The 21,265-nt window shown below is 38.9% G+C and overlaps 1 protein-coding gene and 1 non-coding gene across 4 annotated transcripts; both read right to left on the reverse strand.

The window, feature by feature from the left end:
- Positions 1-3,224: 3,224 nt before the first annotated feature.
- TRNAF-GAA (transfer RNA phenylalanine (anticodon GAA)) lies at positions 3,225-3,297 on the reverse strand. Its single transcript has one exon. It is a non-coding gene; the product is annotated as a tRNA-Phe (tRNA).
- A 4,297-nt stretch (positions 3,298-7,594) lies between these two features.
- Positions 7,595-21,161, reverse strand: TGDS (TDP-glucose 4,6-dehydratase). 3 transcript variants are annotated; one of them, XM_014881339.2, is made up of 12 exons: positions 20,885-21,161; positions 19,399-19,465; positions 18,937-19,005; positions 17,220-17,310; positions 16,067-16,209; positions 14,504-14,602; positions 13,623-13,682; positions 11,998-12,041; positions 11,559-11,724; positions 10,962-11,020; positions 8,990-9,087; positions 7,595-8,617 (listed from the first exon to the last, which is right to left on the reverse strand). In XM_014881339.2, exons 1-12 carry the CDS (start codon positions 20,959-20,961, stop codon positions 8,517-8,519), a joined length of 1,074 nt encoding a protein of 357 aa, XP_014736825.1. In that variant the 5' UTR covers positions 20,962-21,161; the 3' UTR covers positions 7,595-8,516. The 3 variants fall into 3 exon arrangements, with proteins under 3 accessions (XP_014736825.1, XP_088015947.1, XP_088015946.1); XM_088159821.1 differs by lacking the exon at positions 7,595-8,617 and adding an exon at positions 10,153-10,225 and having other exon boundaries at positions 20,885-21,148; XM_088159820.1 differs by lacking the exons at positions 7,595-8,617; positions 8,990-9,087 and adding an exon at positions 10,040-10,225 and having other exon boundaries at positions 20,885-21,148.
- Between the last annotated feature and the right edge of the window lie 104 nt (positions 21,162-21,265).

Consider the following 21,265-nt stretch of genomic DNA (forward strand, 5'->3'; position numbering starts at 1 on the left):
AATTCTAAAACACCATTCTAGTTCTTCTATAGGATCAGAAACCAAAAAGTCCATAACTAAGATTTGTTATTAAAAACATAAAAAAACTAAATGTGACTCCTAACTCATGTTTTCTAAACTCCTTATATCTGTCACACTGCATAACTAAACGACATTTACCAGATTTCTGTAAACAGTGAAGGAGCGAAGTCAGAAATCTTTCAGTCAGGAGACAGAAGCAAATCTTTTCTATCAAACAAACCAAATTTTTGATCCAAAGAGAGAGAAATTTTATTGCTGAGAGGTAGACACAACAGCAAAAAATATCAAGTGCAGAAATTCCTTCATGGACAAGGAAGAGACTTTTTTAACTGGATACATGTGCAGCTCGGGGGACATGGAGGAAAAGAAGCATTTCACACGAGGAAAACCTGAATTGGAGCCTGCTTGAACAGCAACTTTGTCCCACCACTGTCAGAAATTCCAAATAGAGGTATTTCACCTTTAAGAAAGCTTTAAGCTTCTTCGTTATTTGTCATGTTCTGTGACTGCAAGTTGTTGCAGCCTGCAGCAGAGCTAGGATGTGGAGCATGCCTCTCTCTGATCCTCTCCTCCTGCCTCAGTTTTCATTCACTTAAAACAGGAGCCAAGGATGGCCATGGAAAAAGCATGTGAACCACATCCACCAGATTTTGAATCTTTGCCTAAGGCTGAAAATACATGATAAGGTTTTTTCCCTCTGAATCCCTGCGAGGTATAAACTTCAGTATTTGATGGACATTTAAAAAAGCATACGTAAGTATATCTGTAGGAGCAGAGAAGATTCCCAGTTGCAGAGAAGGAATTTTGTGACTAAATCATAAAGGCCTAGTTAGACAGCCTGTATTTGTGTCCTAGCAGGAGGTTCATCTTGAGGGAAAAAGCTGATAGAAAAATAAATGGAAATGTTTGTGGGTAAGAAGAGGCCTGGAGTGCAGCAAAAAAAGATTGTATAAAAAAGGTACAGCTAAATGAAGAAATGTCTGAATATTCTGTGGCAAGCAATAAAGCAGCAACACTTGAGGTTATTTTCACAGAACCTGCCAAATCACATTAGAAATCTGCATCAAGCCCGCAAAATCAAACAGACAGGAGTTTAAAAATTCCAGAATTGAGGTTATCACTTAATTTTATCCTCTTCTTCCATGTAAGACTTTAGGTCTTGCTTAGTGTGTGCAACCTAAATCTCACACCAAACAAAAAATGAGATTTTCTTCTCGCTGTCCCCATGGCTATCACGGTTAGTATTTTGGTGCTCCACAAAATTTCCATTTAACATCACAAAAGCTCTGAGAACAGAATTGCCATTACAGGTAATATTCTCTTTATCTATAAAACAGATATTTCAGACACTACCACAGCACATACTTGTCATAGATCCATGTGCCTGAGTACTCCTGCTAAAAATCAGACACTTGGATGGGGTGACCCACACCCTTCCTGGCCCTTGAGAAATTCAGCAGCAGAGGGGACCAAACCTCCAGAGCAGTAGTGGGGGGGTAGAGCCAGACCACAGCACAAAAACAGTCCTGGGGACACAGCCAGGCCTCTCCAGCTGAGCAGCACCAGCTGGCTGCTGTCTCCACTGTGTCCTGCTCTTCCCTCCATAGCAAATTACCTTGGGCAGAGCTCTCTCAGGGTGCCAGTGCACAAGCCAAGCAGACACCCAAGCTTGCACCATGACTCTCTTTTATTCAGCAGTTTGGAAAAGGTCAAAAAAGTAAACAGCCATTCTCTGTTTTTGCTTCTTTGATCACGTATCTGCAGGAAATTAATACCTCTCTAATTCTTCCTCAAAGCACCATAAAAGTCTTAGATGAATAATTGAATACTTTTGGCAATAAAAAACTATTTTTGATATCACACACTCAGAGAAGCTGTAAGTGATCATTTTAATATTTCCTTCTGTCCCTGAGTAGTCAAGTGTGCAGTCTCAATGTTATTTCAAAACCTAAAAATATCTTTAGGAACAATAGTAATATAAGCAGTTATACTACCCCTTTTGTATCTTATCAGTAAGGATCCAAGCAACACTACCCTTGCTTTGTACTAATAAGATACTCGTCTGTAGTGAGTGAATTACCAGACAAGTAATTCAACATCAAAGCTTGTTGTGATGCTGTGATTAGAAAAGGACCAGTGACACCTTTTCATGAATAGATGAAAGAAGCTGAACAGAGAAGTAAGGGAGAAGCTTTACTGCTGTGTTTTGCACTGGTGACATCAATATTGAAAGTAGTTTTTCTATGTATTGTTCTGGTGTCAGCGTATTAAAAAGGTTACCAAAAAAATTACTCAAAAGCAAGAGAAAATGTCTTGAAGACTCAAAGAATTTAATTTCCTTTGCTTACCAAAACAAAGGTGGGTGCTGACTTCATAGTTTTGTGATGACCAAATGCCAGGTACCAAGAAAGTTCTCTGATCTGTGAGAGAAACGGTTTAACAGTGGGCAGGTCCAGATTAAAGGTATGTATTTGGAAAAGTTGCAACAAATTACCAGAGCCAACCAATAAACTGTGTGCCTCTTCATATCAAAACCAGAATCAAACCCAGACACCCTTCTTAAAAATATGCTTCAGAAAACCCATTTTTTTTCTCAACTTACAAGTAAACAAAGGAACAGGAAGAAACAGATGAACGGTAAAGACTAGGTGACATTAATTAACCAGATTTCCTGGCCTCGAAGCTATTCCTTTGGCTTTCTGTGAAGTAAAATAGTTTCAGCCATCTACTGACGGTAGAGGAATAGTGAGGTCCAGGGAATTTTGAACCGCGCTTCAGATTTTGGCAAGAAGCAACCTCTGATGGTTCTGTCCCTGCGCCAGACCCCTAGAGCCACTGTGTCCCCGCTCTCTGTCCCTTCCCTCCCAGTCATCCCATCAGTTTCACTTTCTCTTCTCTCGTCCCTGCCGCCGTGAGGTAGCGAACGGCACAGGACGGACCGGGAATGAAGCTCGCTGCTTTCATTTCTTCAATCCTCGATAAAAATCTTAAACTTAGAGGAGCTGAGAAGGAAAACGGGAAACAGGGCATGCAGTGCCAGGAGGGACACGGCCGAAGTAGCCCGGTAAGACAACTCGCAGGCGCTGCACAAGCCCCGGGGCAACCGGGCCAGCTCCAGAAGGCGCTCAGAGCCCGCGGGCCAGCGGCTGCAGCACCCGCTCGCCACCTCCCGGGCAGGGCGAGGAAAATGAGGAAAACGGTTCTGCCGAAACCCGGGATCGAACCAGGGACCTTTAGATCTTCAGTCTAACGCTCTCCCAACTGAGCTATTTCGGCTGCCGTGCTGCCACTTCTGCGGTGAGATAGCACTAATCCGTTCTTCCGTACCCGTCGCCCGGCTGCTCGCTTCCGATGATCTAAATAAAATAAATTATTTAATTCGTTATTAGCTAATTCGTTATTAGCCCTGCTGCGCTGGATGCCACAAACGAGTCATTGATGGGTCTTCGCAAACAAAATTATGCTCTAAGCCAAAGACTAATCAGCAGTAACACAAAATTATGCATATACAAACATCTACGCACATCACACACTTCATTGTCAGGATGAAGGTGCTTTAGCGGTGTCTCCCTGGACTATTGGGGGAGGTAACAGGAACTAGTACATTATGTGGGACTCAGGAGCATTAAATTTGCAGTATTTTAGCTTCAGTTTTCAGGGATTTTATTTTAAAGCCTGACAAACTGTGTGCAGAGATGATGGTGTCACAAAAAGTCATTAATATGAAGGGCACCTGCACCTCCTTGTGTCCGTGGTCTTCCACTGGAAAAGCTCCCTGTGTCCACATAAATCACATATCCTGACTAAGCAGTGTAATAAGAAAAATAGTTTCCATTCACATTGTTGATTAGGCACTGATTTCAACAGGAAACTGGTCACACACCTGTGGCTACAGGGCAAAGGTGAAGGAGCATCAGAGTGGCCACGTTAGCACCTTTGGTGGGCACTGACATCTCAAGCTTGTGTTGATTTGCACAGCCCACGGTCTAGGAAAAGCCACCTGTGAGGGTATCTCCTACTCTCACTTTCTGCACACTGTGAGGGAAGAGAGGCTGCTTTGCAAAATTGTCCACTGCTGCTCCCTCCTGTTGGTAAAAAAAACAAGACTCTCTTCAAAAGTACTAGAGGAATTTAACGAATACCTCCTTTTTCAAGTGGGGAAGAAACAACCTTAGCCCAAGCCAGCCATGTGAATATTTGGTAATATAAATTACCCTGTTTAGTTTTCTTTTCAGAGTGTATTTTTCCTCACATTTTCCCATATTTGTGGGTTCTTCAGGAGCTGATACATTTTCAGGAGTCAAATACCTGTTTTCAGAAGTACAAAGGCTGAGGACTAAGCCAGCAGTTTAGTGACTGAAAACAAAAACTCCTCACAAAAAAAAATTCAGTTAGGGAGAGGTTAAAAAAACCCACCCACACTTGTGCTTAAGAGGTATGTGAACATACTGATACAAAATCTCATCTTCTCATGATTTTCCATTGCCACTGGCAATGATTGTTTTGCTGAGAAATTATGAATGTAATCCCTTAACAAGTGTGTTGCTGATGCAGCCAACACAATCTGTGATCTTTGGTGCAGATAAACTCCGAATGTGTCACAGCATGCACAGAAGTCAAAACACTATTGACGTAAGAGTTTTCATACATTACCACAACAATCAGAGGTACTATGGATGAATGGGTTATTCCAGTTCTTATTTTTAGAAATCTTTCTTTTGCCAGGTGAAATGGAAATGGCAATGGGAATAAAAACAAAAACTAAAGGTAATGCAAAACAAAATTAAATACAAGTGAAGGACAATTTGGTCTCAGACATAGCATATTTAATAAAAGAGTCAGCTTTTCCCCTGATAAGGGGGGTTGTATTTGCATTTGTGTATTTGCATTTCATGCCCGTCTAATGAGCATAAGAACACAGTTTCAGCAAAATGGAGCATTCTGAGTTAAAAAAACACAACCCAACCAAAAAAAAAAAAAAATTATGAAAACACACCATTTCTCGCCTACAATCTTTCTCCTATATCAAAGAAAGTTCAAGGTAGACAAGTAAAAGACATTTTCTAGTCCATCATCTTATGACAGTGTAAATCAGCCTCAACCACAGCTGACACCCCTTAACGTAAGCAGCACACAAATTGAAGCAAGCGCCGAGGTCAGACCAGAGAAAGCCTTGCAGAAAGTAAGGGTTCCCTCTGTTGCATAAACTGGAGCTGGTACACACACACCACAAACATCCCACAGGCACAGCTCTCAGGGTAACCTGTGGCTGTCCCATCCCTGGCAGTAATCAAGGACGGGTTGGATGGAGCTCTGTGTCCCTGCCCATGGCAGGGGGCTTGAACTAGGTGATCTTTGAGGTCCTTTCCCAGCCAATCCACTCTGATTCTGTGACTGCAGACAGCCCTACCTCAGCTGCCCACTTCAATTTCTTCCAAATCCTTTCATTCTCTGCTGGCAAGGGATGCACTGAATCCAGCTGTGGTACACCAAGACAGTGAGGCAGCAATGTTGGTTTTCCCTAATGCACAAGGGATTTCACGAGCTGTTTCCCAAAGATCTGATTCAATTCAGAACAGTAATCCCAAAAAGAGATGCAAACCGATGGCAATTCCCACATCATTTCCCAAGTTCCTGATTGAGAAAGATTTTGATTCAGCTTCTAAGTCCTTCTCCCTTAGAAAGTTTTAGCAGTTAAGTGACATACACATTTACTCTGTTTATTCTTTTACTGGTGTGGCCTCATTTTTTAGTATGACACAAACGTTGAGAAAATGGAGCGAAAGATTAGAATGTTCACAGTATTTTCCATCACTACCTCTGCCTTCTGCAGAAATGCTCCCCAGTAAAATCAGTGAGAAATAAAACCTGAAAGCATCACACTTCACATTGACAGTTTAGTAGTTGATCCTTTGTCCTTTTCTTCCTACAGAAGTCAGAAGGCTAATGGCAAAATAAGCTGTTTTCTTTAAGAGAAAATACTTTTCCCTGTGAAAGAAATGCTCCTACCAGATCACTCACCTGCAAAGAAAATCTGATCTACAGCAAAGTAGCTCAAAGCAAAAGCCTCCTACATTTTAAAATATTTATATTTCGATATTTTAAAATGTGCATGTATATACTTATTTATATATATACACAAGTAATACAAAAGACAAAAATCTCAAACACTTGGATGAATTAAATCTTAAAAAACATTTAAATAAACTGGAACAGCTTCCACTAAAAATTAGATTCTATCTAAAATCCACTCCAGGTAATATCACTTCTTCGGATAGTCACATAAACATTAAAGCTTGCATCTTCAGTACCTACCCATTAAGAACAACTGTCAAAAGTTCTGTTCAACAAACCAATCACCCCCTACTGCTTTGTTCTGTGTATTTCTGATAACACTGTTTTTAGTGCTCCAAAGACATTGTACCTATTTTTAAAGGTTGGAAATATTTTTAAATTAAGGTTTATGCATGTTTAAAAGAATAAGATTTTAGTTATCTGTAATTTCTATTCTTAAAAACACAAGACAGACAGTATTCCAGTATAAGGAGATGTGAAAGACATATTTTCATGCAACCCACTCAAAGCAGCTGTCACAGCAATCACAAATACAGCTAAGACAGATCTTTCCAGCACTTTATCTGTTTCTGGTACTGACTTTTATAAAATACAGAACAATAAGATGGATATCATAAGGAAGGATGTGCATTGTAAGGAAGCTATATATCAAGAAAACTACAAAAATTAAGGAAACATTTGAATGTAATCAGCAACGTGTGTTTGACAATGGCATTTCAGTGATTCAGTCATGGAAGTACATCTGGTAAGCCAAGCAGGTGACAAATCATTACATAGGAAGTCCTCTCACGTCTATCTGTCCCAAATGGAGGCTTTTACTTACACTACAGCAAGTATCAGAAGCCCAAAAAATATAACTGCCACACAATTCAAGTATGGTATTATTATCCCACTTTGTCACAGAAAACTCACCTTCAATAACAGGCTCCAAGGCTTTAAAACCCATCCTTGGCACTGCACTAAGCCTAGAAATTCCCTGGTTAGCCTTCTTTTACAGTGACTCTTGCCAACCACAAGTGGCACTTTATCAGCAGCTCCATGCACCACACAAAGAGCTGTGATGAAGATGGGAACACTTGTGTTTCAAGAGCTAACTCCCAGTTTCTGAGACCCTTTGGGAGTCACTGTTTTTCCTGAGTACACCACAGCATCCCAGTCCTGTGCTGCTTGCAGCTCTGCCCAGAGCCCACAGAGGATCAGGGACTGGCCAACTATAGATGCTAAAGTGATATAAAAAGGACCACTGTTCCTGGTTCTGTTTGCCACATCACCTCAAAGAAAAAAAAAAGTGAAGATAATTTTTTCAGGATAGAGGAAGAGCTAAGAAACATTTTCTTAAAAAAAAAACCACCATCTACTTTTCCATCATGTTTTTCTTAATTAAGAGAAACCAGTTACACCGTAATATTTATTACTAAATCAACTTTGAACAAAATTCATTGACATATTTCTAGAATTAAAGGATTTTTCCAAATTTTATATTAAAACTCAAATATTGTTTCATCTTTAAAATGTTTATTACAGAAAAAATGGTCAAACACTGCATTGATTAAGGTCTGCCAACTCACAATTCACAGAAAAAGAAGAGTTTTAAAAAATTTTCTCCATTTTCTCCTTCATATCACAGGAAATAAGATCATTGGAATGTTAACTGTGTTCCAGTATTTCAAGTTTGTTACAATTATAGCTAAGAAAAAGGAATTAGCATGTAATAGACAGTAATACAGTAAAAAGAGGACAAAGTATAAGGAAATACTTCTACAAATCTCAGCGAGAACACCTGCTATTTCTTGACATCTTTCCCCCCTTGTTCCCCTTAAAAAGGGACGTTTAAAATTATAAGGTAACTTTAAATGGTTAGTTTAATCAGTCATCAACAAAAGCTAATAGTGCACCAGCAGAGGAATGGACAGAACAATACAGGTGCTGTATCCAGCTTTTGTCAATCAATTTATAGTCTCCAAAAATATATATAACTTCTCCCCTTAATTAAAAATAAAACCCAATTCTTTGAAATGACAAAAAATTATATATATTCCACTGTAAAACAAATTAATACAGATGAATAATTCCAGAACTAAAACAAATGCAACTCCAAGTCCCAAAAGCTGCAATCACAGTTAATTATTCTTAATAAGGCAGATTTTACTAATTTATAACATTATAAATATTCTTCACTCCATACAGCTTTTTTAAATCAATACCTAGTGAGAATAAGAGTATTGCACCGAAAGCTGAAACTAGGAGATTCAACTTATAAAGTGCTGAAACCATTCCAAAGTTGCACCATACTGTGGTTCTTCACTCATCATGGTTCTTGTATCTTGAATACATTAGGAGTCCAGTGTGGCCATCTGATTGCAGGCTTTGAAGAAAAGACCGTATGAGGTAGAAAAAACTCCTTCAGGTTCTGTGCCACACTAGGGACCACTGAGCTGGGCAAATGGGTCTGTCACAGGAAAGGGCTCCAAAGCTTTCTCAGAGTTTTTCCAGTTGTGGAAATTTTCTCTGTACCATTCAACTAATATGGAAAAAATGTTGATGAGTCAATCTGACCAGAGTTAACAGGGAAGTCCAAATATTCCACAGATATAAGACTAACAACATGTTAATTGTTCTTTATGGAAGATTTTAAACCATAATATCACAAAAAAATCTAGTTTAAACTTCAGAAGTTCTTTATGCAAGACTTTGTCTAGCACCAAAAAGTAATTATCTTTTTTCTTTTATGTCATGTAAATTCACTATTTAGAAAGCAGCCAATTTTATGTAAAATTCGAGTATTACATTCAATCTCTTCAGCTTCTCATTAACTAACCTTTATATCCATTTCCCCCTTTCCTTCTCCCTCCTCCCACCACTCCTAAATCAGCGTAAAAGTCATCAGTCTTACTTGTTTTTGTTATTCCTTCTTTCCAAGGCACTTTAGGTCTCCATCCTAAGTTGTGCATTTTTTCTGAACTCATTGGATATCTGAGGTCATTTGTAGGCCTGATTAAGTATAAAATGCACACATGAAACAATTTAATTACACTACTTCATTAATTAGAGATGCAGTACCTCACACTGTTTTCCGAGGAACATTAGATATGCTTCAATTTTGAAAATTCCCATCAACATGAACAGGTTGCATTGCCTTCAAAAAATAGGTGGCAGCTGAGTGCAACTACAACAACACAATTCAGTTTGTACAGCCAACTACTTGAAATTGACTAGAATAAATATTAATTAGTATTCTACTGGCACAAAAATGAACACAAAACTCAAATCACTGCCAACGCATTTGTGCAAATCAGTGCATTTGCAACACAGAGCCAGTGTTTTCTAATATTAGCATTTATGTTTTTCATCCTGAAAACTCACAAAGTTACATGTACTTCAAATTTAAAACACCCAGGCCTCCAAAGGGGCATCACTGCAGTGGTTCATTAGATGGATAAACTTAGTAATACTGAATAGTAATACTGAATCCCAAGCTGCAAGATTCAAAACAGAAATTTTCACTTCCACAGTCTGGCAGATAGGTAGCCTAGTCTAGCATTCCTGCACTACTGGCACTGGCATATTATATAGACAAGGTACATGTGCAGGCACAAACCAACACTTACCACTGTTACTGTAACATGCTAATCTCAAGCAGAAGCATAACTAATTTTTCCGTAGCAAGTAACCCCCGTGACCTTTATGTCATTCATAGAATTACATAGTCATAAATTAGGTATATTAACAATCTTGTGTAAGACCTCAACACTCCCTGAAACACTTATTCCTATGTGGTTAGTTTTCCCAAGTCCATTTATGTTTAAGTATTAGCAGACAGGGCCCAATACACAGGAACAAACATCTCAAACTGAATTACACTGAGAACTCCTAAACACTCACATCACGTGAGCCAAAGGCATTTTGTTCAAAGTCCTGTAATACATTGAGATAAGATTCTGAAGAACATTTCCTTTTAAAAACAAAAGTTAGCACATTTTTAAAGACACTTCAGTTGCCATGATAACAATCTGAATGTGAACAGAAAGTGAGAATTCTAAAGGCCATAATACTTAACTGCTATCAGTAGACACATCACTTCTAATCACTCTGGAGAGTGATATCTAAAGTAAGCAGAGATTCATTGTTGCTGCAGAAAAGAAATGGATATAAAAGAGCAGAGCCAAACCAAGCCTGAAATTAAGGATGGAAACACACAGCAAAAGTGTATCTATAAAAGCTACACATTTTTACCACTGCCCTAACTTTGGTACCTTAGAGCTTTACGTCTACTTTTGAGATAGCAGCTGCAGCTTAAGATGGAAATCTAAAGCTAACTACATTCCACGGCCACGTTTCTGACTGTGGAGACTGGGTCTTACTACAAAGTACATCTAAGTCTGAATTAGTCACATTAATGCCAAAATACTAAAGCTAAGCAAGAGATGAAGCGATTCATCTTGCTCACTAATGCTGAATACAAAGTACATTGAAAAAATTGTCCAAACAACCGTGAAGGAAAGATTTAGTTTTTAGCTGCTCTGTAAAACCTGTCCTCTTCCTAGAGCCGACTTCAGTAATGAGAAAGATGAAGAAAGTTTGAAGAGTGTAGCATTACATGTTCCCCTTCAAGATATTCATTCTGATCAACAGATCCAAATAATAAAGGAAAATCCTGTTTTCTAGAACCCTGATCATAGATGTCAAATCCACTAGCAAAAAAAAAATTAAGGAAGCAAAACAGTTCTTACTCCCTCAGAAGTGTTCCCTCCTTTAGAACAGAAACACTCCCACAAAAATCTATTTGGCTAAGAGTCCCAGAAAACATTCAGGACAAAACTATCCTGCATGTGTAGCACATCCCACATGTCCTCCATATTCTTCACCTGTCTTTGACATAATCCATCCAGTGCTCCATTTCAGACTCTGAACTGGTCTTCTTTATCTGTCAAGAAGAAAAACAAGTATCACTTCCATACATTTTGGGCTGTCCAAACATATATTTAAAAATAGAGGGTTTTAAACAAGATTTAAGTTTGTTAAGAAAAAAACACCACCAAATAAAAAATATAAACTACAAACAGAAAAGGTCTTTTGTATACTGAGTCTTCAAACCACCCAAATTACTAAATTATTGAGAACAACTCCAACCTGTCTCCTTCATCTGGAGCACTGCCAGAACATCCATAATCAAACTGTTAGATTTTAATAGTGCCACATTCTCAGACCAAAACTAAAGCAGTCAGCATGGAAAAAAATGGTAATTAATCACGATGCCAGTCAGGATATGTCCCGGTCAGGACAGCCCATACTGCAAACTTAGACAGTCCAGCTGCCATGGAAATGGTAGCACATCATTCTGCTGCAAGGATCTTCCAATATTCACCACAAGTCTAAGCTCTTTCAGAGCTACAGAAGGTACTAGAATTATTCATATGTGCAATGAAAACCAGTAAAGGAAAACATCAGAACTGTTTACTTACTAAATGGATTAGCTCCTTAGCAAGCTGGGCAATGGACATCTCAAAGTTAGTTCCAATGTTATAAATTTCACCTGGTTTCCCCTCCTTCAGGACAGTAAGGAATGCTTCTACCACATCAGTTGCATAAAGGAAATTCCTTCTCTGAAGTCCAGAACCATGAATACAGCTTAAGACAAGAAAAAGAAAAAACTATTTTGTTAGTCCTCAAATAGACGCATTCAATTTACTGGAGTGTGTTTTAAGCAGTTTTGCTGTTAGATGGTTGCCTGCTGTTACCTTAAGAATCTGACAATCCTTTACTATAAGGAAATCTTGTTATTAAAATAAAGTATTCAGGACTTAGTTACGTAATTATCATTTTACAATCTAGCACATATTTATAACTACAATTACAGCTTTATAGCACAAATACTACCAAAAAAAAAAGTGAGCTACCTACCATTTTCTGTTCTGTTGCAACAAAGATATAAACTTTGGAATAACCTAAGGAATTGAACAACAATAACAAAAAATTACTCCACTAGTTTAGAAGCTGTTATTCTACAAAGCATGATAAACTTCAACAGTTATGTAGCATTAAGCATTTTAATAAGATCCTTTAAATACTCCTAAGTTTTATTAAGTCTAACGAAAGAATGTATCAAGACTAGAAACTGAAAGGATTTTGGTTTGTAAGAGTAGAGGCCTGTATTGTATCATATGTTACCTTTCTGGCTGTTACAAATGTAACATTTTTACAAAAACAAAAGAAGTTCCCATTACTTTCGCACACCGCAGTGAATCAGCGTCTAACTAGAAATAATTATTGCCAACAGTTCTGAACAAGGTTTAAACATCCAGCAAACTGCAGTAAATCTAGAACCAAAGAATTGTGAAAATAGTTACATTTGGAAGAGAATCAACAGACAATTTTAAAATAACACAGATAAACACAGATCAAGTGGCAGTGTGCTTGCTGCACAAAGATTTACATTACGCTCATCTACAAGCTTAAATCCATTCTTAATGCCCCAGATCTGAACAGTTGCCCCCACTATTAAAGTTTTTTAAGTGAAGCCATTCGAAACCTACTTAATTTAACTTCCTACTCTAAACACAGGAGCAGAATACTAGATAAAACTAAAGATTCATGTAGCCTAGTGCTGTGTTTTCAGCAGTAACTAAAATCTGATATGTGACAAAGACTATATGTAAGTCAAAAGCAAGCAAAAGCATCCCCTGACTATACCCCCAACAATCACGCAACCTGTAACAAGACACAGATCAATGAAAAATATACTCTAAAAGCCATTGCTTATCCACCTGCAATAATGTAGGTGCAAATAAATTTATTGGGGAAAAAAAAAAAAATCACAAATGGTGAAAAGCTATTTAATTTAAAAATGCCTCCATAGAACTGCAAAATATAGCTACATTTCCCACCAGTTCCAAACCCCAAAGAGTACATGTGACTATCACTTTCATTTCACCAGTGTATTTCCATTCACTAACCAAGCAGATTCTGGTATTGACTTTAAAAGGCAACTCCTTCTCACAAATAACTGCTTTAAATAGTTACCCTGCAAGGCCTGTATGAACACATGCAAAGACAAGTCACTTTACATTACTTCTCACCTTAAAAATGAATGCTATAGCTCCATCTTACTTATTTTCTGTGGAGGTTGGAACATCCCTTTCTATAACAGACACTGTATTCTCAGTTTACTTTTTGAAACGTTTCCCTTAGTTATTAAACACTCACAATTACAGAACATGACATGAGTTAATGTAATTTGTAGGGGAACTCTGTCAAAATATCCTTTGAAAAAGAGAAAAATTACAAAATAAATGAATTTTGTGACAGCAACTTTGAACTACAAGTCTCTAATTTAAGTTTCATTAACAATCAAAAAATATGTGTTCAGAGTAAGACATGTTAGCGTAAGCTCAAAATATATAATTACACATTAATTGCAAGAGTGGTTTTTTCAAAAGTCATCCCATGCACGTAAGAAAAAAAGTCACATCACTGCAGCCCTGAATTCTGGTACAGTGAAGCTCAGAGAAAAGCACAGTCTAACTTACTTTTTCTGGATACTGATGTGGTCCATAAACATTACTGCTCCGTGTGATGACAACTGGAAACTGGAGCATTAAACATACACGTGATTACATAAGAAAAAAAGCATATACCAGTAAAATCTGTAGGCTTCCTGCTGATCAATAAACAAACCAACATAAGCACAGTGCTTACTCAAAAATCTGCAAACCCTTACAAATATTACTGAATTAAGCTCACTGTATTTCTGTCCAACAGGCAAGAATCTCCAGCCTTCTCAGACTGTAAGGAGCACCACAAGTGACAAATGTCTGAAATCTCTCTTGCTCTGGCACCACCACAGGACATTGCATATGTGCATCTGGTTGACTGAAGACTGACTTACTCCTACTTATTCCAGTATGTTTCACAGGTCATTAACATTCTATTCTTGCTCGCTTTATAGCAAAAACACCATGTATCAAGCACAGAAGTCTAAAGTACCCAAGATACTAAATGTGTTTGCTTAAACAAATCTGACTACCAGGGCTTTTTCTTTTTTTCTTTAACTATAAGCCTAGTCTTAATATAATTTGAATTAAGCATGTTTTACTTCTGTGTAATACTTTTGTACTTCCTGCAAGCTTAGCACCAGTTTTTAAATTCCTAATGTTCTCTTTGACCATTTTATCAAAGCACATTTTTAGTTGATTTAAAAAACAAAAATTAAAAACATCTGACCTGTCACCACTGTATCTTCACAAATTACTGGTGGAGATTCTCTAACACATCCAAACTACAAGGCTAACAATAAGGAGAGAGGTGGTGGGCTGTGTGGACTAGTATTGATTTTTCTTTTATACTCTTATGTACACAATACAGACACTTAATTACAGGGTTCAGAGTTTTTGAAGCTTCAATAACTTACTTGGTATCTTTCCCAATAAGACTGAACAAAACACTCTGCAGCTGCTTTAGAGGAGGCATAGGGATTTGTCGGACGTTTTGGTGAGGATTCATCAAATTCCTAAAATGAAAAGAAGAATTTGCATTACTCAATTTCTTTTGCCCAGACAAGCCTTAAAGTTACAAAAGAAACAAAAATCCCTAAAAATCCAAGCACATCAGTCTGACAAAGTCCCCTTACAGCAGAAGACCATAACAAAAGACAGCCTATTTATTGAACATAGGAGGCAGCCAGATTACCAGCAGTAATATTTTTATATTTGTAACAGAGCTACCTCACAGCAGCAGGTCCTCAGATTTTTATCTTATATTTAATAATCACTGTTGCTACAGGGAGGCCTAATATTTTTCAGGTTCATATTGCCTCAGAAAGCAATTGGGCCATCACTAGCAAATTCACCTTTCAGTCCTAAATAAAAGGGGTCTTTTAAATTTTTCTGTAACTTTATTTCTGTAAAAAATGTAGAATTGCAACCCAAAATCTTCCAAAGCTTTTACGTGGAAGATACCAGCTCCAGAATAGGTATCTTCCAGGCTATCCTGACACTTTAATCTACTTTTCACATGAAGGGAAAAGAAAACAAACCAAAAGAAGGATGAATACTACACAAGGTGTGATTGGTAACAAACACCTTAACCTGATTAAAACACTCACTGTTCTTGTCTGACCTTTGCCTCTGAAATTAAAAGGCATTCCTCCTCTTAAAAAATCTCTACGAGAATTTCTAGTGTGATTCACAAAGAGAAATAAAAATAGATTAAAGATCTGTTTTCAAGGCCCAGAGACAGAAAAACTTTACTTGAAGGTGTCAGCGAAGCCACAGGTCTACACACAAGAAAACACCATCCTTAGGTATCATAAAAGACTACAGATGGAAGTTGTGTTGAAGGAACTGATAAAGACACTGTGATAATAAAGTGCATAGAACTCTTCTTAAGTACATGAATACTTCCAGGGACTATGGCAAAAGGCGCCTTGATTTTATTTATGCCTTTAAAAAGAAGAACATGCATAATTTGCCTTTTTACTGAGTTAAATTACATTTCCTAAATTAAGGTCAGGTATAAATTCTCAAAAATCAAAGATCTGCATACAACAACAAAAAACAACTGAATATTTATTACAGTAATACGAGAATTGTTTCCCGTTTGAATTATCACTACTTGCTAATATTTTAGCTAGAATATAAAGCAGTTCCCTGCCTGTCAAGCTGTGCATATTACTGAAGTCTCACGAATGCTCCAAGACAAAACCTGTATAATACACTGCTTTGATATGATATCTGAGAAGTAGTGATACCATTAATGACCCAAATCTCACTGCTTTAGACAATAAACATTCAATATAAAACAAGCTATGAAAAAAAAAAAAAAATCAGGACAATTTTGACGCTCAGCTTTCAAAAAGCAACCAGTGTTTACTCGAAGTCAAACATTTACAGAGGCCAAGGAAAGTTAAACTCAACTTTTTTTCACTACTAAAAGCAGGTAAACTAGAAAAATCATCATGCGTTTTCAAACTCACCTCATCAGTGCTACCTCCATATACTTCATCTGTACTAACATAGACAAACTTCTCCACATTGGCTTCATGTGCAGCAGCAACGAGCACATTAGTGCCATAAACATTCACGTAGGTGAATTCCAGTGCATGCCAAAATGAAAGATCTGCATTTAAAAAAAATCAGACCATTCTGATTAAATCTAGGCAAGACAGGGCTATAGGTCCCACTTGGAGGCTACAATATAGACCTATCAGATAGCAAGGTCCTTATTAAATTAAGGGGACTTTCTATACTTGAAGACAAAAATCCTTGCTCTCAACGAGAGGCTGCAATCATGAGCAAAAGCTTGTTGGCTATGGAATTTTTAATCTAAAATAGCATTATCTAACTTTAGCTAATTGGCAGTATAATTACTTCCCATCTCAGTAGCAAAGGCTAAGTACAGTAAGAAAAGTGTCACTCAAAGACAGTTGCAAGATGCTTACACGCAGTAATTGCAAGATGCAATATGGATCCATGACTATTAACTCATCAGCAGTTTTGATTCTTACAGCTGTTCCCCTGACCTACTGACTTTGTGCCTATCAAATCTGACAATCTCGAGAAGCATTTTCCTGGACAATTATTTGAGGATTTCTTCTCATGATGGATGGAGTATGGCGGGGATTGTTCTTACTAACAGTGATACTGAAAAGCAGCCATTTGAAATAGGCACTTTATAATTCATTCTCTCTTTTTAGCATGGAGACAAGATTCCAACGGGACTTATACCTAATCCTTCAGCTTTCAGGCTGTTTTTTCATATGAGATTGGAGCCAATTAAGCAAAAACTTCAGACAATGTACAAAGCCCCTGTCCACTGTCTTTATGACTCCCTCAGTACACTGTCAGCTACATGTGAGTCTAGACGAATTTCAAAATGCAGTACAGACAAAAAGGTACATTACCATTTATGTGCAATGAAAACAAGAAAACAGTTAGATGAAGCACTTTTTAAATCAAAGCTGTGAATCCCTCCGAGTTAAAAAGGCCACCAGAGAGACAGTCATGTGATTTGTAGAAACAAACTAGATCCTTGGTTTATATGAAGGGAAAAGACAAAAAGTATACTGGCATATATTTCAAGCAGGTATGGCCATGGAAAACAATACCAAGACATGCAGCAGTGCTCACCTACATGTGTTTGGGCAGCAAAATGAAGGACTATATCTATTTTCTCAGTTTCAAAGAGCTGCTTTATAAAATCAGGTTCACAAATATCTCCCTGAACAGGAAAAAAAAGGCAAATTATTTTTGATAGAAAATAGTCAGCCTCCCTTTATACAAAGTGTCACATAAAAAACCGTTACAAAGGGAACACAGGATACAAACAGCACTATCAACTTAACTCTTGGCAATTTATCAATGCCATGTCTAAAATAAGACCATAGAAAAATTTCACCCATTTTTTTAAAAATCCTCAACAAAACTTATTTCAGAATTTATGTAACTATTAACATTAGAAACAGCAATGTGTCCAAAAATACACACAACAAAAGTACAGCACGGAGCTCCAACACTCTGGCTGAAACGCCAAGTTCCCAGAGCAAGTATGAACTCTCAGTCTGGCAAGCAGGCAGGGACATCTAGTGGCACTGCAAAAGGAGAAGTGGATTCCCACTAAGGGGCATTAGATTATGTCTTGCAACGGTTTTGCTGCTTGCTGTTTATTCTGGTGATGTATTTTTTAAAAAGAGACATTATTTTGAACTAAATGGTTAGCGAATTTTTTTAACTGAAAATCAAGCTTAGTACATCTATGCTGAACAGCAACAGAAATTGTGATTAAAATATATCTTTCATACAGCCCCTAAGTCAAATTTTCTAAACTTACTGTTCTACATTCCAAAACAGACTTCCTTTCCACAGTACCACTAGAGAACATCCTTCTTGCTGTCTTCTAAGGTCAGTACCAATGTTACAGTTCTAATTGTAAGGGTTTCACGTTAGAGATTATCTTTTTCAGCACATTTTTTCCTGTCAGTGTAAACTGCTTGGTTGCATACCAACTGGATGTTAAGCTGTGATTAACTGTCCCTAAAAACCAAAAAAAGAAAAAAAACAAATAACCCAAACATACACCCCAAACCACAAAAAAAAAATCCCACAGTAAAAAGTTGGAATTATTTATACTGATGTAAGTTTTGTGACAAGATATTCCCACCCTTGCTCAAAAGCAGTATAGCCACATCACTCCTAGTTACTGTTTCCCTGCTTCACAAAATGGTATCTTGTAGAACTCCAAGCTCTCTCCAGCAATTAAATTTTAATATCTACCCAGATAACAAGACTTTTATAGGGCATTCGTATATTTCATATTGCACACTAGAAACAATCAAAAGCCTTAGGAAAATAACCAAAAAGACACTTTAGTCATGCTGAAACTGCACACACGTGCATGTCTGCATACAGGGTGTCTCTTCCCTCTCATGCAACTTTTAGTCCAAAAGGTCAGATATAATCCCTTACTGAAATAAAGAAATGGCTCACAAAAACATAAACAGCCATAGGGGTCACCAACAGGTCAGGGCAAATTCAGCTTTCAGCCTCGCCTGAATCCAAGAAAAAAGGCAAGTTTACATCTACTACCTCTGAGGAAGGTGCTGTTTTAGCAAACTGAACTCTATGCATTTGTCAGATGTCCTGCAACCTTGGGCAGACCCCAAGACAGAGAAGAGCAACAGCACTGCCTTTTGTAGACAAGGGGAACCTCAGCATACAAGCCCAGCAAGTCCAAATACTGATCTGACCAATAAAACAAAATCTATCTCCTGTCTGAAGACAAAACTGTGGAAGCAATACACCAAAAATCTGTAAAAAGTCACATTTTGTGGAAAGAAGGCTCTATCACCTGGATAAACTTGTAGTTCTCCTTCCCAGAGACAGTTTCAAGATTCTTCAAGCTTGCACAGTAGTCGAGCTAAAGAGAAATGTCACACAACATCAGTAAGTGGGCTTCATGGGAGCAAAAAGGCAAAATCAAACCCAACCTAACCACTGGAAAGTCTGAGAACAAAGTAAACACTTATAGCAAAAAAAAAAACCTACTTTGCAAGCACATGTGAAGCTTTAAAAGTACAAATCTCAAAAAATACCCTAACTGCAAAAATCCTTAAACAGCTGTTTAGAGCTTGAAAAGCTTTGTTCTTTTTCTGAACACCAGTTGATTTTTTTTTTCCCCCACAGGAACAAATGGAAAATCAAATAAAAATTAATAACTAGCAATAAATCATATTAATTTCAACATATTATAGACTGCATCATAAATCACCTAAAACAGTTGTCCATATCAAGAAAGAAAACAAGCTATTACCTTATCCAGATTTATAATCAGATAGTTTGGATAGTTCTTCACAAGAGAGACGACTACATGTGAAGCACTGCAAGATAGAAGAAAAACATATTTTACAATTACATATGTGGCTTTTAGGTAATAAAGAGATAACAAATTCCAAATAAATTTGGCATTTTTAAAAGTCTTTGGGTGAAGAAGGGGATCTATTCAAGACAGATGAAAGACAAATTCAAATATATTTTAACATGTCAACATTATTCTAATATATAATCTATATATTATCCTGATATTTTCTATATATAATGCATATGGTCAAGAAACTAAAATCAGAATAAAAGTTCATCCTGTAACGAAAGAAATCAGCACTGCCCACATAAAAAAAAAAAATTGAAGATATGCTATCTTTAATTGCCATTGCAAAATACTTTCGCACTCTAAAGCTTACATATCAGGTATCAGGGAGAACCAGTCAACACTCCTAATCCACGACAGTGATTCCCATCACTCAAGTCTATAACACTGCTGCTAGGTTTAAGTGACAACCAGGAGGCACGGCCCCTCCGACAGGGTCTTGTGTACATGAAGCTCATTCTGAGAGTTCAGGTTAGTCCAGGGGTTATTCACAGAGAAATTTAACCCTCTCGCAGCTTCCAACTCCAAGCATACTCGGGGGCTCAAACTTAAAGAGGGACTAGACCTTTCCCTGACTCAAACTGAGGCCACAGCACTGGGGGTTGATAAGGTTAGGAAAAAGCAGCTGGCTCGAAGCCTTGCCACCTTCAACTCAAAAAATCCATTAGGCTGGAAAAGACCTGAGATCATCGAGTCCAGCTTACGACCAACCATAACCTTGTTAACCAGACCATGGCACTAAGCGCCATGTCTAGTCGTCTTCTGAACACATGCAGGGATAGTGACTCCTGACCTCCCTGGGCAGCCCAGTGATCTAATAATCCTTTCTATCAAAAAATTCTTTCTAATGCCCAACCTAAACCTCCGCTAGCGCACTTTAAGACTGTGTCCTCTCATTTGCTGCCTGGGAGATGAGGCTGAACTCTACCTGACGACATCCCTCTTTCAGGGAGTTGAAAAGAGCAATAAGGTTGTTTCGCCAAAAGGCAAAACAATCCCAGCTCCTTCAGCTGCTCCTCGTAAGGCTTGTGCTCCAGGCCCTTCACCAGCTCCGCTGCCTTCCTCTGGGCAGCCCCGTCCCGGCTGAGGCCGAGCATCGCCTGCCAGCGCCAGGGGGTCCCTCCTTCACCTTCTCGCCAGCCGTAGACGAAGGACCGGCGAGGCAGCATAGCACTTACCACCTCAGAACCCACGACAAGGGCGAGTCACCAGCAGCCCCTGAGAGAGCGGTGGCCCGTGCCAGCGGCGCCAAGGAACCGGCCCGGGACGAGCACAAGGGAGGTGGCACCGCGGGACCCCCGCCCGCCACGTCTCACCCGCGCCCCTGGGCAGGGGGGCGCCGGTCCGCTCCGGCCCCGCGGGGCTCACTCACATGAAGCCGGCGCCGCCCGTCACCAGAACCCGCTTCTCGAACACCGGCGGCGCCGCGGGGTCCGCCCGCCCCGACATCGTCCGCGCTTTACGGCACCGGCCCCTCCCTTTCCCCCACGGCTGCGCGTGCGCGGCACGGGCCCATGGGTTTCACGGACAGAATCGCAGCGCCTGTAAGAGGGTCATTGAAAGATTGCCTTCCTCGCTCCCCGCGCGGCACCAACAGCGAAGTTGTCACCGTCTCGGAGGCTACCGACAGCGGGGCGGGGACGGCGTATGAAAAGGGCCAATGTTTCGCTTCCGCAGCAACGACTAAACGCCGTCTCTTTTACGTCGCTGAGTCTCTCAACTTACGGCCGGACCCAGCAACGGGACACGTTGC

This window comes from Sturnus vulgaris, chromosome 2, assembly GCF_052056855.1.
Source record: "Sturnus vulgaris isolate bStuVul1 chromosome 2, bStuVul1.hap1, whole genome shotgun sequence".
Classification (NCBI taxonomy): domain Eukaryota; kingdom Metazoa; phylum Chordata; class Aves; order Passeriformes; family Sturnidae; genus Sturnus; species Sturnus vulgaris.

Bases quoted from the DNA above. Each gene is read 5' to 3' on its own strand.
- TGDS (XM_014881339.2), bottom strand. From the start codon at position 20,961: ATGTCGGGGCGGGCGGACCCCGCGGCGCCGCCGGTGTTCGAGAAGCGG. The intron at 12,042-13,622 runs GTAAGTTAGACT...TCAATTCCTTAG, and splicing joins CACATCAGTATCCAGAAAAA to GTTATTCCAAAGTTTATATC. The intron at 8,618-8,989 runs GTAAGACTGATG...TTTCCATATTAG, and splicing joins AGAAGGAATAACAAAAACAA to TTGAATGGTACAGAGAAAAT.